General features: G+C 46.5%; 1 protein-coding gene across 4 annotated transcripts in view; it reads left to right on the top strand.

The window, feature by feature from the left end:
* The window catches only part of LOC143767203 (uncharacterized), a 684,359-nt gene that overhangs the window by 543,884 nt on the left and 124,051 nt on the right, over positions 1-16,424 (top strand). For 2 of the 4 annotated variants that reach the window (XM_077255333.1, XM_077255334.1), the window contains exons 7-8: positions 832-929; positions 9,160-9,250. In XM_077255333.1, the coding sequence (XP_077111448.1) occupies positions 832-929; positions 9,160-9,250 (189 nt within the window). Of the gene's footprint in view, positions 1-624; positions 749-831; positions 930-9,159; positions 9,251-16,424 lie in introns of all 4 variants that reach the window. The other 2 variants (XM_077255332.1, XM_077255335.1) reach the window with 2 other exon arrangements.

Here is a 16,424-nt window from a genome sequence, read left to right as displayed (position 1 = left end):
AGCCCGATCGGCTCTGCTATGCAGCAGTGATCATAAGATCGCTGCTACACAGCAGATTTGCAGGTGTGCTGTGAGCGCCGACCACAGGGTGGCGCTCACAGCCACCGGCAATCAGTAACCATAGAGGTCTCAAGGACCTCTATGGTTACCTTCCTGACACATCGCCGACCCCCGATCATGTGACGGGGGTCGGCGATGCGCTCATATCCGGCCGCACGGCCGGATGCGGTAGTTAAATGCCGCTGTCTGCGCTTGACAGCGGCATTTAACTAGTTAATAGCGGCGGGTGATCGCGATTTCACCCGCCGCTATTGCGCGCACATGTCAGCTGTAAAAAACAGCTGACATGTCGCGACTTTGATGTGCGCTCACCGCCGGAGCGCACATCAAAGCGGGGGTCCCGACATGTGACGTACTATACCGTCACATGTCGGGAAGGGGTTAAATATTTTCCTAATGTTCAAAAGCCATTTTGCTATTCATATTTCATGTATTTCATATTAGACATGCTTTGGCACGATAGAGTACAACCTTCTTTGTATATTTATGTATGGAGGTAGCTGCTCCTGGTATGCACCTATTCACACTAGTTTGGATGTGCGAGTCTTTTTTCTGTCATTTCAGGTTCCTATAAGGTGTCAGGATGTCGCCGTCTGTTTCTCCATGGAGGAGTGGGAGTATTTAGAAGGACACAAAGATCTGTACAAGGACGTCATGATGGAGGTTCCCCAGCCCCTCACATCACCAGGTAATACACAGCACTAAATACACACAGCTTTTAATTATCTTTATGTAAAGAATGAATTCAGTCCCTGTATGTGTTTCCTCCAGTTCTATCCAGTGAGAGGACAACAGCAGAGAGATGTCCCCGTCCTCTTCTTCCACAGGACTGTAAACAAGAAGATCCCAATGTTCCTCAGGATCATCAGGTAGATATAGAGAAGGTGTCATGAGATCTCCCCTTTGATGTGTATAAGGCTATGAAGGTCTTGTGATCAGACTTTTTTTATCCCCCAGTATTATACACTGAACTGCCAATTTATTAGAAACACTGACACTTTCTTAATCGAAACTTTCCTGTATAGAGAATACTGATAACTAGTGTAATAGAAAATAAAGTGATCATATTTCAGTCTGAAACAACATTAGAATGGGAATTTAGAGCACTTCACCTAGGCAGGGTTGTCAGTGAAATTTTGAAAAACTCCTAACCTCTTCAGTTTTTCTTGTCAAAAGTATTAGTACTTATAATATTGTGACTGAGGGAAAAAATACAATGAAAGGGGATCCATAGAACATACACGATTTGTTGAGGAAGATATTAATAATATGTGAGGCAGTGACCTGTGTTACATGTGAGGGTCACTGTATGTTCCCCCCAGGATGCGTTTGGAGGATAATTGAGGCCATGGGAGTGCATTGCAGTCACAGGCGTAGCTGTGATTGCAATGAAAAATAAAAGTGAGTGTTCGTCTTGGACAAGCTATTTGTCCAGGGCAGATTTAAGAAAACGTGCTGGACTTTTGTTTTGAAATGGACTACAGGATGGTAGTGTGGCAGTCCGTTTACTTCCTGGCCTGGTTTTCCATGTGGCCGAAGGCTCCAGATTCTTTGGTTAAAAGCCCTGCAGTAAAGGGTTTGGGTGTGTCAGGATCAGAGTTAGGCCAGGGTCAGGCATGAGAGAAACTCTCATGAGTCTCGAATGTCAATACCTGGCACTGCTGCTGGCACTCGGGACTGGAGCATGCTGCTGCATAGAAATGCATGCAGCCGCACGCTCCTGTCCGAGTGCTGGCGGCAGTTCCTAATATTGATGTGCGAGACTCGTGCGAGTTTCTCGCATGTCTGACCCTGGCTTAGTGTCAGTCTGGTGTTTGCTGGAGTGCAGTGCAGTCGGCTCTGCAGAGCTCCACCTGTGTGAGGCAACACAGGCAAGAGGAGCCAAACAGCCAGGGGAGCTGAGATGCCTGGCACCCACAGCGTACATAGCTGTGCAGTCACCGACGTCAATTGGTCTTGGAGGTGGACTGGCGTGTTTATTGGCTGCGAACTGGAGGATATGGTTCTCGGCTGCTATCCGGAGAATATCGTGTACTGTGTAATGTGGTGAGTTGGACACTAATGCTGTGATTTGTACATTAATGCTGTCAAGGAAACGCATTAAAGAGACTTTTGTTTGGAACTTTGCTGGGTCACTGCCTCATCACTGCATAGCAGGGATACCGCTGTGTTGTGAACTCTGTTTTCAGGCTCCCTCTTGTGGTCACAGGTGGTATGGTGTGACTTTTGTTTTGGGCTCCCCCTGGTGGCTTTGTTTGTTATCCTGCTGGTCTTGGCTGATCAGCTGCCTCATTATTCACTGGGAGGTTCCTATATAGCTCTGTTTCACTTCCACTTGTTGCCGGCTGTCGATGTAATCAGTACTATTCAGATTCCTTCTGACTACCTTGCTCCCAGTCTCTCCAAGACCAGCTAAGTTTTTGTTTGTTCATTTTTTGATCATCAGTGTTCATCATGTTATTTGTCCAGCTTGCTAAAATGTGATTCCCTCGCTTGCTGGTTGCTCTAGTGGACTGAGTTTCTCCCCTCACACCGTTAGTTGGTGCGGGGGTTCTTGAAATCTCAGCATGGATATTTTGTAAGGGTTTTTTACTGACCGCATAGATCCCTTTTCTATTTTCTGCTATCTAGTATTAGTGGGCCTCATTTGCTGAATCTGTTTTCACCCCTATGTATGTGCCTTCCTCTTACCTCACCGTTATTATTTGTTGGGGGCTTCTATATCTTTGGGGATTATTTCTCTGGAGGCAAGCGAGGTCTTTCTTTCTCTCTAGGCGTAGTTAGTTTCTCAGGCTGGCTCGAGACGTCTAGGATTTTAGGAACGTTCACCGGCTACCTCTAGTTGTGTTTGGATAGGTTCAGATTTGCAGTCAGTCCAGTTACCATCTCCCTAGAGCTTGTCCTCTGTTTAGTTACCTAGCTGGTATATTTGTGATCCTCAGCCACTAAGGATCATAACAGTACAGCTGGCCCATAAAGTGTTAATTGCATGGCAGAAGCAGGAGAAAAGAAGCCTTGAGACATTTTTTTTTTGCTGCCGTGTGTCTAGCTGCAGTGTGTCTAGCTTCTCTTCTCCTCTTAATCTTGGTGTGGCTCTGAGTTCAGCTGCTGACATGGATGTCCAGAGTTTGGCTTCCAGTCTGGATCATCTTGCTGCTAGGGTTCAAAGTATTCAGGATTTTGTTGTTCGCAGTCCTATGTCAGAGCCTAGAATACCTATTCCGGAGTTGTTTTCTGGAGATAGATCTAAGTTCCTGAATTTTAAGAACAATTGTAAGTTGTTACTTTCTTTGAAATCTCATTCCTCTGGTAATTCCGTTCAGCAAGTTAAAATTATCATTTCTTTTTTGCGTGGTGACCCTCAAGATTGGGCCTTCGCATTGGCGCCAGGGGATCCTGCATTGCTCAGTGTGGATGCGTTTTTTCTGGCCCTTGGATTGCTCTATGAGGAACCTAATCTTGAGAACCAGGCTGAAAAAGCGTTATTGGCCCTCTCTCAGGGGCAAGATGAAGCAGAGGTGTACTGCCAGAAATTTCGGAAATGGTCGGTGCTTACTCAGTGGAATGAGCGTGCCCTGGCTGCAAATTTCAGAGAAGGTCTTTCTGAAGCCATTAAGAATGTCATGGTGGGGTTCCCTACGCCTGCAGGTCTGAATGAGTCAATGACTCTGGCCATTCAGATTGATCGGCGTTTGCGGGAGCGCAAACCTGCGCAATATTTGGCGGTGTCTTCTGAACAGACGCCTGAGTCTATGCAATGTGATAGAATTCTGACCAGAAGTGAACGGCAAAATTATAGACGGCAAAATGGGTTGTGTTTTTACTGTGGTGACTCAGCTCATGTTATCTCAGCATGCTCTAAGCACAAAAAAAAGGTTGATAAATCTGTCACCATCGGTACTTTACAGCCTAAGTTCATTTTGTCTGTTACCCTGATTTGTTCCCTGTCATCTTACCCGGTTATGGCTTTTGTAGATTCAGGTGCTGCCCTGAGTCTGATGGATTGGTCATTTGCCAGGCGCTGTGGTTTTGATTTAGAGCCTTTAAAATTTCCTATTCCATTAAGGGGAATTGATGCTACACCATTGGCTACGAATAAACCTCAGTACTGGACACAAGTGACCATGTGCATGACTCCTGTTCATCAGGAGGTGATTCGCTTTCTTGTACAGCATAATTTGCATGATGTTGTCGTGTTGGGTCTGCCATGGTTGCAGACTCATAATCCAGTCCTGGATTGGAAAGCAATGTCTGTGTCAAGTTGGGGTTGTCAGGGAATTCATGGTGACGCTCCTGTGGTGTCAATTGCTTCGTCCACTCCTTCTGAAGTCCCGGCGTTTTTGTCAGACTACCAGGATGTATTTGAGGAGCCCAAACTCAGTTCTCTACCTCCTCATAGGGATTGTGATTGTGCTATAAATTTGATTCCTGGTAGTAAGTTTCCTAAGGGACGACTTTTCAATTTATCAGTGCCAGAGCATGCTGCCATGCGGAGTTATATAAAGGAGTCTTTGGAGAAAGGACTTATTCACCCCTCCTCCTCCCCTCTTGGTGCGGGATTCTTTTTTGTGGCTAAGAAGGATGGTTCCCTGAGACCTTGTATTGATTATCGCCTTCTAAATAAGATCACGGTCAAATTTCAGTATCCTTTGCCATTGTTAACTGATTTGTTTGCTCGCATTAGGGGGTCTAGTTGGTTCACCAAGATAGATCTTCGTGGTGCGTATAACCTTGTGCGTATTAAGCAGGGTGATGAATGGAAAACTGCATTTAATACGCCTGAAGGTCATTTTGAGTACTTGGTGATGCCTTTTGGACTTTCTAACGCTCCTTCTGTCTTTCAGTCCTTTATGCACGACATCTTCTGCGAATATCTGGATAAATTTATGATTGTGTATCTGGATGATATTCTGTTTTTTTATGATGATTGGGAGTCTCATGTTAAGCAGGTCAGGATGGTGTTTCAGGTCCTGCGTGCCAATGCTTTATTTGTGAAGGGCTCAAAATGTCTTTTTGGAGTCCAGAAGGTTTCTTTTTTGGGTTTCATTTTTTCTCCTTCTACTATTGAGATGGACCCAGTCAAGGTTCAGGCTATTCATGACTGGACGCAGCCTACATCTGTTAAGAGTCTTCAGAAGTTCTTGGATTTTGCTAATTTTTACCGTCGCTTCATCGCTAATTTTTCTGGTGTTGTTAAGCCTTTGACGGATTTGACCAAGAAAGGTTCTGATGTGACTAATTGGTCTCCTGCGGCTGTGGAGGCCTTTCGGGAGCTGAAGCGCCGGTTTTCTTCGGCTCCGGTCTTATGTCAGCCAGATGTCTCTCTTCCCTTCCAGGTTGAGGTTGATGCTTCCGAGATTGGAGCGGGGGCTGTTTTGTCGCAGAGAAGCTCCGATGGCTCTGTGATGAAGCCATGTGCTTTCTTTTCAAGAAAGTTTTCGCCTGCCGAGCGGAATTATGATGTCGGTAATCGGGAGCTGTTGGCTATGAAGTGGGCATTTGAGGAGTGGCGACATTGGCTCGAGGGGGCTAAGCATCGTGTGGTGGTCTTGACTGATCACAAGAATTTGATTTATCTCGAGTCGGCCAAGCGGCTGAATCCTAGGCAGGCTCGTTGGTCATTGTTTTTCTCTCGTTTTGATTTCGTGGTCTCGTACCTGCCTGGTTCGAAGAATGTGAAGGCTGATGCTCTTTCTAGGAGTTTTGTGCCTGACTCTCCTGGAGATTCAGAGGCGGCTGGTGTCCTCAGAGAAGGGGTGATTTTGTCTGCCATCTCCCCAGATTTGCGACGAGTGCTGCAGGAGTTTCAGGCAGATAGACCTGACCGTTGTCCACCGGAGAGACTGTTTGTCCCGGATAGATGGACCAGCAGAGTTATTTCCAAGGTTCATTCTTCGGTGTTGGCGGGCCATCCTGGAATATTTGGTACCAGAGACTTGGTGGCCAGGTCCTTTTGGTGGCCTTCCTTGTCGCGGGATGTGCGTTCCTTTGTGCAGTCTTGTGGAATTTGTGCTCGGTCTAAGCCTTGCTGTTCTCGTGCCAGTGGGTTGTTGTTACCTTTGCCTGTCCCTAAGAGGCCTTGGACGCACATTTCCATGGATTTTATTTCAGATCTCCCTGTCTCTCAGAGAATGTCTGTCATCTGGGTGGTGTGTGATCGTTTTTCTAAGATGGTCCATTTGGTGCCCTTGCCTAAGTTGCCTTCCTCCTCCGAGTTGGTTCCGCTGTTTTTTCAAAATGTGGTTCGTTTGCACAGGATCCCTGAGAATATTGTTTCCGACAGAGGACCCCAGTTTGTGTCTAGATTTTGGCGGACCTTTTGTGCTAAGATGGGCATTGATTTATCTTTTTCGTCGGCCTTCCATCCTCAGACGAATGGCCAAACCGAGCGAACTAATCAGACCTTGGAAACTTATTTAAGATGTTTTGTTTCTGCTGATCAGGACGACTGGGTGACTTTTTTGCCATTGGCCGAGTTTGCCCTTAATAATCGGGCTAGTTCTGCTACTTTGGTTTGTCCTTTTTTTTTGTAATTCGGGGTTTCATCCTCGTTTTTCCTCGGGTCAGGTGGAGCCTTCTGACTGTCCTGGAGTGGATGTTGTGGTGGATAGGTTGCATCAGATTTGGAATCATGTGGTGGACAATTTGAAGCTGTCACAAGAGAAGGCTCAGCTCTTTGCCAACCGCCGTCACTGTGTGGGTCCCCGACTTCGTGTTGGGGACTTGGTGTGGTTGTCTTCTCGCTTTGTTCCTATGAAGGTCTCCTCTCCTAAGTTCAGGCCTCGGTTTATCGGTCCTTATAAGATTTTGGAAGTTCTTGGCCCTGTGTCATTTCGTCTGGACCTCCCAGCATCGTTTGCTATTCATAATGTGTTCCATCGGTCGTTGTTGCGGAGGTATGTGGTGCCTGTGGTTCCTCCGGTTGAGCCTCCTGCCCCTGTGCTGGTTGAGGGAGAATTGGAATACGTGGTGGAGAAGATCTTGGATTCTCGTATTTCTAGACGGAGGCTTCAGTATTTGGTTAAGTGGAAGGGCTATGGTCAGGAGGATAATTCCTGGGTTGTCGCCTCTGATGTTCATGCGGCCGATTTGGTTCGTGCCTTCCATGTGGCTCATCCCGATCGCCCTGGGGGTTTTGATGAGGGTTCGGTGACCCCTCCTCAAGGGGGGGGTACTGTTGTGAACTCTGTTTTCAGGCTCCCTCTTGTGGTCACAGGTGGTATGGTGTGACTTTTGTTTTGGGCTCCCCCTGGTGGCTTTGTTTGTTATCCTGCTGGTCTTGGCTGATCAGCTGCCTCATTATTCACTGGGAGGTTCCTATATAGCTCTGTTTCACTTCCACTTGTTGCCGGCTGTTGATGTAATCAGTACTATTCAGATTCCTTCTGACTACCTTGCTCCCAGTCTCTCCAAGACCAGCTAAGTTTTTGTTTGTTCGTTTTTTGATCATCAGTGTTCATCATGTTATTTGTCCAGCTTGCTAAAAGGTGATTCCCTCGCTTGCTGGTTGCTCTAGTGGACTGAGTTTCTCCCCTCACACCGTTAGTTGGTGCGGGGGTTCTTGAAATCTCAGCATGGATATTTTGTAAGGGTTTTTTACTGACCGCATAGATCCCTTTTCTATTTTCTGCTATCTAGTATTAGTGGGCCTCATTTGATGAATCTGTTTTCACCCCTATGTATGTGCCTTCCTCTAACCTCACCGTTATTATTTGTTGGGGGCTTCTATATCTTTGGGGATTATTTCTCTGGAGGCAAGCGAGGTCTTTCTTTCTCTCTAGGGGTAGTTAGTTTCTCAGGCTGGCTCGAAACGTCTAGGATTTTAGGAACGTTCACCGGCTACCTCTAGTTGTGTTTGGATAGGTTCAGATTTGCGGTCAGTCCAGTTACCATCTCCCTAGAGCTTGTCCTCTGTTTAGTTACCTAGCTGGTATATTTGTGATCCTCAGCCACTAAGGATCATAACACAGCTGCACTACAAATTGTAGGTAGTGCACAGTGTTGTAAATTTTAACTGATTACAGGACTGGTGTCCAACTAATGTGTTTGAAATCACTCATTTTTCCTTGGCACAGATGGGCTATAACATCAGATGAACAGTTCCTGTGCCACCATCTATCAGGTGTCATCATTTCAGGCTGGTGGACGTAGAGTAATGGCGGGGGATTTTTTTCTTGGCTCATCCTGTATCCTTTGTTATCTGTGGATGGATGTTTGGACATTAGGGCTTACATAAGCATTTTGTCCAACCAAGATCATCACTTCATGGCAGCTGTTTCCTTATGGTAGAAGGACAATGCAACATGACACAATGATCCACTAGTCAAGGATTGATTCCAGGAACATTAGAGAGTTTTTGTTGCTTCCCCGGATTTCATAGTCCTCATGTTTTAATCCTATAGCGCATCTTCATGATGAGATGAAAGATACTATTCACAACATATCAGTATGGGATGGGCCAATAATCCCACAGAATTACTTCTTCATCTAGTGGAAACTATTACAATCTGAATTGCTGAGGATCTGAATAGACAACGCGGGTGTCTCTAATAATGTGGCCATTCAGTGTGTGTTTTATACTTGGTGGAGATGACAGGGTAAAGCTGATCATAGACATTTAGGCTATGTGCACACGTTCAAGATTTCTTGCAGAAAATTCCTGAGAATTCCGGACATTTTCTGCAAGAAATCCGCAAGAAAACCGCATGCGTTTTTGCCGCGGTTTTGACACGTTTTTGCCGCGGTTTTGACGCGTTTTTGCCGCGGTTTTTTCCGGACACTTCCCAATGCATTTTGGAGTGGGAAATCCGCAAAAAAAAACGCAAAAAGATAGAGCATGTCCGGATTTTGTGCGGTATGCTTTTTTTTTGCGGAAAAAAACGCATCATGTGCACAAAACATGCGGAATTCATTAAAAATGATAGGATGCATAATGTATGCAGATTATTTGCGGTTTTATAGCATTTTTATAGGGAAAAAACGCGAAAAAACGCAAATAATCTGCAACGTGTGAACACAGCCTAAATGTTGTCTGGATCTTCCCCCAATTTTCTGGTTATGATTTTTTCATCTTTCTCTGACTTAAAAATTTTCTTTCAGGGTAAATATCTTCCCCATATTAATAGTACAGAGACATATATGATTGGTGATGAGCGGTGTAAAGAGGAGATTCCCACAGATAACCGCACAGGTGAGTATAACCTAAAAAACAATCAGTGCCAGGAGCGCACATCGGGTTGGCTCCATCCCAGAGGGAGCACAAATCCATTATGGGTATTTATTTATATATGCGCCATGATTGTGCATATAATAATATATGATTATTTTGTGACATGTTCGGACATTTCATCTCTTGCACATATCTGGTCAGTTTACATTATCTGTCTTGCAGCACATGATAATTATTATATTACATTATATGGTGATCTGCTGCAGACTTCTGCAATGTCTGGTATAACCCTGTTTTTTGTAAACCTACTACCATGCACTCTGATCATTACATAGTATATTTTTCCCCTAATTAAACGCGTTGATTATGTGTCTGTATTCCTAAATCTTAAACAGATTTTGGTTCCCTTCCTCATTTTTGTACAGTCATGTTCTTACGTTCTAACATCTTCCCTCTTGCATCTAGTGATTTTTTTTTACATTACACTTGATCCATTTTTTTACTTTATATTTTACATGTGTGATAAAAGATATTGATGGTTTTTATTTCACTCTTTTACTTCTAGTAGTGATTTTTTTTTCAGTTATAGCTCTATAATCATGGCCCTCTTTTGGTACCGTGAAATGTCAGGCACTTAACCTTTTTAGGCCTTTTATTTTTGCCACTTTTGAAGCAGAAGAGATATTTCTGTATTCACAGTCCTGTTTAATACAGGACACTCAGTGGATGTCTCTTAATATACTTTTGAAGTTTGTCAGTGCCGGGGATCCGAACTCAAGACCCCTGATATGGAAGGTAGAAACATTACTAGGGAGTAGGGTTGAGCGAAACGGATCGTTCATTTTCATAAGTCACCGACTTTTGGCAAAGTCGGGTTTCATGAAACCCGACCCGATGCCTGTGTGGGCATAGTGTTAGGCAGGGTACATTCACCCCCAAACCGCTTGTGCTGTAGCGATTTCCACTGCCCAACACCACCTTTAGTTTGCAGGGACAGTGGAAGCTACATTTTTTTTCCTCAGCGCTGTAGCTCATTGGGCTGCCCTAGAAGGCTCCCTGATAGCTGCGTTGCTGTGTGTGTATGCCGCTGTGCAAACCAACTGCTTTTTTCAAAGCACAAATCCTGTTGTTCCTTCCTTTCTGCACAGCTATCTTGTTTGTTTGTCCACACTTTTGTTTTTTTTTTGTGCAGCTGTCCACTCCTTGTTATTGCTGCCTGCCATACCTTGCTGAGATTACTGCAGGGAGATAGTAATTGTAGGACAGTCCCTTTTTTTTTTTTTTTTTTAATTCTCCCTGAAAAAAAAAATAGTGTGAGATTAAGATTGGCATTTCTGCTTGAGTGCCGCTCCTGTGTGTGCCATCTGTCTCAAAGTATTGGGGCACAGAAAACCTAGTGTGTAACATTGGGCCTGATTTTCCTTTCAGTGTCAGGCACCTATAAAGGTATATATAAATCCTACAGAAGTTTGAGTTCACCTTATAAGTTGTTTTACAGTAACAAATACCGTTACTTTGGTTACGTTTTGCAAACAATGAGGAAGTCTGGTGGAAGAGGTCGTGGCCGTGGGCGGTCATTGTCAGCTGGTAATGATGGTAGTGGTGGTGGAGCATCAGGTGGTCGTGGTAAAAGCAGTACAGCACCTAAGTCTCGAGTTGTTGAGCCAGGTTCGTCGTCTGGCTACACAAGGCCTCGAAGGCTCCCTTTTCTGGGAGTAGGAAAACGGCTTTTGAAGCCGGAGCAGGAGGAACAAGTATTGGCTTTCATTGCTGACTCTGCCTCTAGCTCTTTCGCCTCCTCCTCGGAAAGTGCCAAATGTCAGAGCAGTGCGTCGTCAGTGGATGCCCCCGGTCGGGAACAAGTCGCTTCCTTGTGTCCTTGACCCAGAAGAACAGTGAAGGATGCGTCAGGCGACACAACTGGTTACTCCATGGAGCTCTTTACACATACCGTGCCTGGGTTAGAAAGGGAAATTGTTAACAGGCCATGCCCATTACAAGATGAATCGGACATGGAGTGCACAGATGCCCAGCCACAGCCAGATTATAATGCTGTTCCTTTGACGCAGATCAGAACATTGCCCTCGCAGTGTACTGATCCAGAATCTGATCCCGATGAGACTATGGATCCCCGTCACGAACGCTATAGCACCGACTTACACGGTGACCCAGAGGAAGGTGCACAGAACATAGAAGAGGAGGTCATAGATGACCCAGTTGTTGACCCCGATTGGCAGCCATTGGGGGAACAGGGTGCAGGCGGCAGTAGTTCTGAAGCGGAGGAGGAGGAGCCGCAGCAGGCATCAACATCGCAACAGGTTCCATCTGCCGTGCCCGTATCTGGCCAAAAACGCGTGGCAAAACCAAAACCAGTTGGAGGACAGCGTGGCCATCCGGTTACAGAAGCTCAGTCTGCAATGCCTGGAAAGGTATCCGATAGTAGAAAGAGTGCAGTCTGGCATTTTTTTAAACAACATCCAAATGATCAGCGCAAAGTCATCTGTCAAAAATGTTCAACTACCTTAAGCAGAGGTCAGAATCTTAAAAGTCTAAATACAAGTTGCATGCATAGACATTTAACTACCATGCATTTGCAAGCCTGGACTAACTACCAAACATCCCTAAAGGTTGCAGCACCCTCGGCCAATGAAGCTACTCAGCAACGCTACATCCCTTCCCTCACTGTAAGCCCACCATTTCCCGCACCACCTGCAGTATTTGTGCAGCTTTCGTCGCCAGACCAAAGCAGTCAGGGAATCACCAGGTTCGTAGTCGGAAACACTGCATGTAGGGCACCGGCAAGAATACCATCTCCAACCCTCTCTGTCTGCCATGTCCACCGGCACCCCTGCTAGTTCCACGATCTCCAGCTCTCCAGTCCAGCTCACCCTACATGAGACTCTCGTTAGGAAAAGGAAGTACTCATCCTTGCATCCGCGTACACAGGGTTTGAACGCCCACATTGCTAGAGTAATCTCATTAGAGATGATGCCCTACCGGGTAGTTGAAAGCGAAGCTTTCAAAGCGCTGATGGACTACGCTGTACCACGCTACGAGCTACCCAGTCGACACTTCTTTTCGCGAAAAGCCATCCCAGCCCTCAAACAGCATGTTCAGGACCGCATCGTCCATGCACTCAGCCAATCTGTGAGTACAAAGGTGCACCTGACAACAGATGCATGGACCAGTAGGCATGGGCAGGGACGTTACATGTCCATCACGGCACACTGGGTGAATGTGGTGGATGCAGGGTCCACAGGGGACAGCAATATTGGGACAGTTCTGCCAAGCCCACGGTCTAGGAAACAGTTGGCTGTTGGTGTTCGCCCCCCCTCCTCCTCCTCCTCATCCTCCTGCAGAAGCGAGAGGTCATCCACAGACCTCAGTCGCACAATCACTCCATCCGCAGCTGCCACTGTTGCCCACCAGGTGTCCCATTATGGGACAGCTATTGGCAAGCGTCAGCAGGCTGTATTGGCAATGAAGTGTTTGGGCAACAACAGACACACCACGGAAGTTCTGTCCGAGTTCTTGCAGAAAGAAACTCAGTCATGGCTGGGCACTGTACATCTTGAGGCAGGCAAGGTAGTGAGTGATAACGGAAGGAATTTCATGGCTGCCATAGCCCTTTCCCAACTGAAACACATTCCTTGCCTGGCTCACACCTTAAACCTGGTGGTGCAGTGCTTCCTGAAAAGTTATCCGGGGTTACTCGACCTGCTTCTCAAAGTGCGCAGACTTTGCTCTCACATCCTCCGTTCGCCCGTACACTCCAGCCGTATGCAGAACCATCAGCGGGCTTTGAACCTTCCACGTCATCGCCTAATCATCGACGTTGCAACAAGGTGGAACTCCACACTGCACATGCTTCAAAGACTGTGCGAACAGAGGCGTGCTGTTATGTATTTGTGGGAGGATACACATACATGGGCAGGCAGTTGGATGGCAGACATGGAGTTGTCATCTGTGCAGTGGTTGAAGCTCCAAGACCTGTGTCAAGTCCTTCAGTGTTTTGAGGAATGCACACGGCTGGTTAGTGCAGACAACGCCATAATAAGCATGAGCATCCCCCTAATGCGTCTGCTGATGCAAAGTTTGACGCACATAAAGGAGCAGGCGTCTGCAGCCGAGGAAGAGGAAAGCCTTGATGACAGTCAGCCATTGTCTGGTCAGGGCAGTGTAGAGGACGCGTTAGCGGGCGAAGAGGAGGATGATGGGGATGAGTATTTTTTTAATGAGGAAGCTTCTCCTGGGCCAATAGAAATTGGTGGCGTTGCAAGGCCGGGTTCTGGTTTTTTGAGGGAGACAAGTGACGTAGATTTGCCTGTTACTGCCCCTCAACCCAGGACTACCGCAGATTTGACAACTGGAACTTTGGCCCACATAGCGGATTACGCCTTACGTATCCTCCAAAAGGACCCACGCATTTCTAAAATGATGACCGATGACGATTACTGGTTGGCCTGCCTCCTTGATCCTCGCTATAAAGGGAAATTGCAAAATATTATGCCCCATGAGAACCTCGAACAAATATTAGCAAACAATCAAGCAACTATTGTAGAACGTTTGATTCAGGCATTCCCAGCACACAGCGCCGGTGATGGTTCTCACACGAGATGCAGGGGGCTACAGGGCAGAGGTGTTAGAGATGTACAAATCAGAAGTGGCGTTGATCACAGGGGTTTTCTGACCAGGTTGTGGAGTGATTTCGCAATGACCGCAGACAGGACAGGTACTGCAGCATCTATTCAAAGTGACAGGAGACAACATTTGTCCAGTATGGTTACTAACTATTTTTCATCCCGTATCGATGTTCTCCCTCAACCGTCATTCCCATTTGATTACTGGGCATCCAAATTAGACACCTGGCCTGAATTGGCAGAATATGCATTGCAGGAGCTTGCTTGCCCAGCAGCTAGTGTGCTATCTGAAAGAGTATTCAGTGCTGCTGGTTCAATATTAACCGAAAAAATGACTCGTCTGGCTACCCAAAATGTTGATGATCTAACCTTCATTAAAATTAACCACTCCTGGATTTCGAATTATTTTGCCCCACCTTTCACGGCTGACACCTAGCTTTCCTATAAAAATGTCTTGCTTGTGGACTGGTCTTACTGAGTGTTCCAATCTCTTACTATGCAGCAGCTGTTTGTCCTGCATACGACATGTTTACACCTCCCTAAATGGGAAAACTCCCCCCACGGGGCCGTGGTCTCGCCACTTGGCGCAACCACCCGTTAGAGTGTCGTTAGTCTGAAGAGGTGGGTGTGCCCGCTTTTGGTCGCCGGCACTGCCACTGGGTCCCTCATAGTACAATAAAGTGTCTCTGGCGGTGGTGGCGCGCACCCAACGTCAGACACACCGTTGTAACATGAGGGGCCCTGGGCCTGTACCGCCGGCCACAAGAGAGTTTTCCCCCCCAGCTCAAACTGTGCTCTACCACGTGCAAAATTATCTCTCACAGCTCCACCAATGTTTAGTCTATGCGCTGACATCATTCAATGCCTGGCACTGACAATACCAATTTGTTGACATGTATGATGCTAGTTAAAATAGTCAGGGTCAGTGTCCTACATTGACAACAGTAAATACTTAGCGCCAAATAACTATGTCTGAAACTCAGCAGAGGAGACCACCACTGTACCTAAATATGCCACCCTTTTGTTTTTTTGTTTTGTAGTTTTGCGAGACATTAACATTTATTTATTTTTTGGGAGTACTAACTGTGTCAGAGACTCCTTCCAATCGTCCTCCGCAGACCACACCAATGCTGCCTGTGTACTCCTGTTGCCAAATTTAAGCTGCATGGAGCCTATGTTATTTTAGGCCTAGGAAGTCTGTCTGCGGTCCGTCCTTCCAATTGTCCTCCGCTGACCACACCAATGCTGCCTGTGTACCCCTGTTGCCATATTTAAGCTGCATGGAGCCTATGTTATTTTAGGCCTAGGAAGTCTGTCTGCGGTCCGTCCTTCCAATTGTCCTCCGCTGACCACACCAATGCTGCCTGTGTAATCCTGTTGCCAAATTTAAGCTGCATGGAGCCTATGTTATTATTTTAGGCCTAGGAAGTCTGTCTGCGGTCCGTCCTTCCAATTGTCCTCCGCTGACCACACCAATGCTGCCTGTGTACCCCTGTTGCCAAATTTAAGCTGCATGGAGCCTATGTTATTTTAGGCCTAGGAAGTCTGTCTGCGGTCCGTCCTTCCAATTGTCCTCCGCTGACCACACCAATGCTGCCTGTGTACCCCTGTTGCCATATTTAAGCTGCATGGAGCCTATGTTATTTTTTTAGGCCTAGGAAGTCTGTCTGCGGTCCGTCCTTCCAATTGTCCTCCGCTGACCACACCAATGCTGCCTGTGTACCCCTGTTGCCAAATTTAAGCTGCATGGAGCCTATTTTATTATTTTAGGCCTAGGAAGTCTGCGGTCCCTCCTTACGATTGTCCTCCGCTCACCACACCAATGCTGCCTGTGTACCCCTGCCACCTAATGGAAGCTGCGTAGAGCCTACTTTATTATTTTAGGCCTAGGAAGTCTGTCTGCGGTCCCTCCTTACGATTGTCCTCCGCTCACCACACCAATGCTGCCTGTGTACCCCTGTTACAAATTTAAACATGCATAGAGCCAACTTTTTTAGTTACCACATACTACCTTGGTCTGTCTGCGGCACCACTCAATCACGCTGTCCTACACTGAAAAAGCAGAGCTTCAACATTCAGGCTCTCATTAAGTATTTTTAAATGTAACACTGCAGTTGCCCTACTACTTTGGTTGGGGCCTAGTAACGGTGTCTGCCGCTCCTTGGTGTTCTCCTCCTCCTTGGTGTTCTCCTCCAGGTTTCCTTGTCTGAGCTTCAATTTTCAGGCTCTCGTTAAGTAGTTGTTTTTTTAAAAAGTGTGGTTGGGGCCTAGTAACGGTGTGTGCCGCTCCCTGGTGTTTTCCTCCACTGTATAAAGCTGAGCTTCAATTTTCAGGCTCTCGTTAAGTAGTTGTTTTTTAAAAAGGGTGGTTGGGGCCTAGTAACGGTGTCTGCCGCTCCTTGGTGTTGTCCTCCTCCTTGGTGTTCTCCTCCAGGTTTCCTTGTCTGAGCTTCAACTTTCAGGCTCTCGTTAAGTAGTTGTTTTTTTAAAAGGGTGGTTGGGGCCTAGTAACGGTGTGTGCCGCTCCCTGGTGTTTTCCTCCACTGTATAAAGCT

The sequence above is a fragment of the Ranitomeya variabilis genome, chromosome 4 (assembly GCF_051348905.1).
Source record: "Ranitomeya variabilis isolate aRanVar5 chromosome 4, aRanVar5.hap1, whole genome shotgun sequence".
NCBI lineage: Eukaryota > Metazoa > Chordata > Amphibia > Anura > Dendrobatidae > Ranitomeya > Ranitomeya variabilis.
Note: the sequence above shows the minus strand (reverse complement) of the source record. Positions and strands in the feature narration are given on the sequence as shown.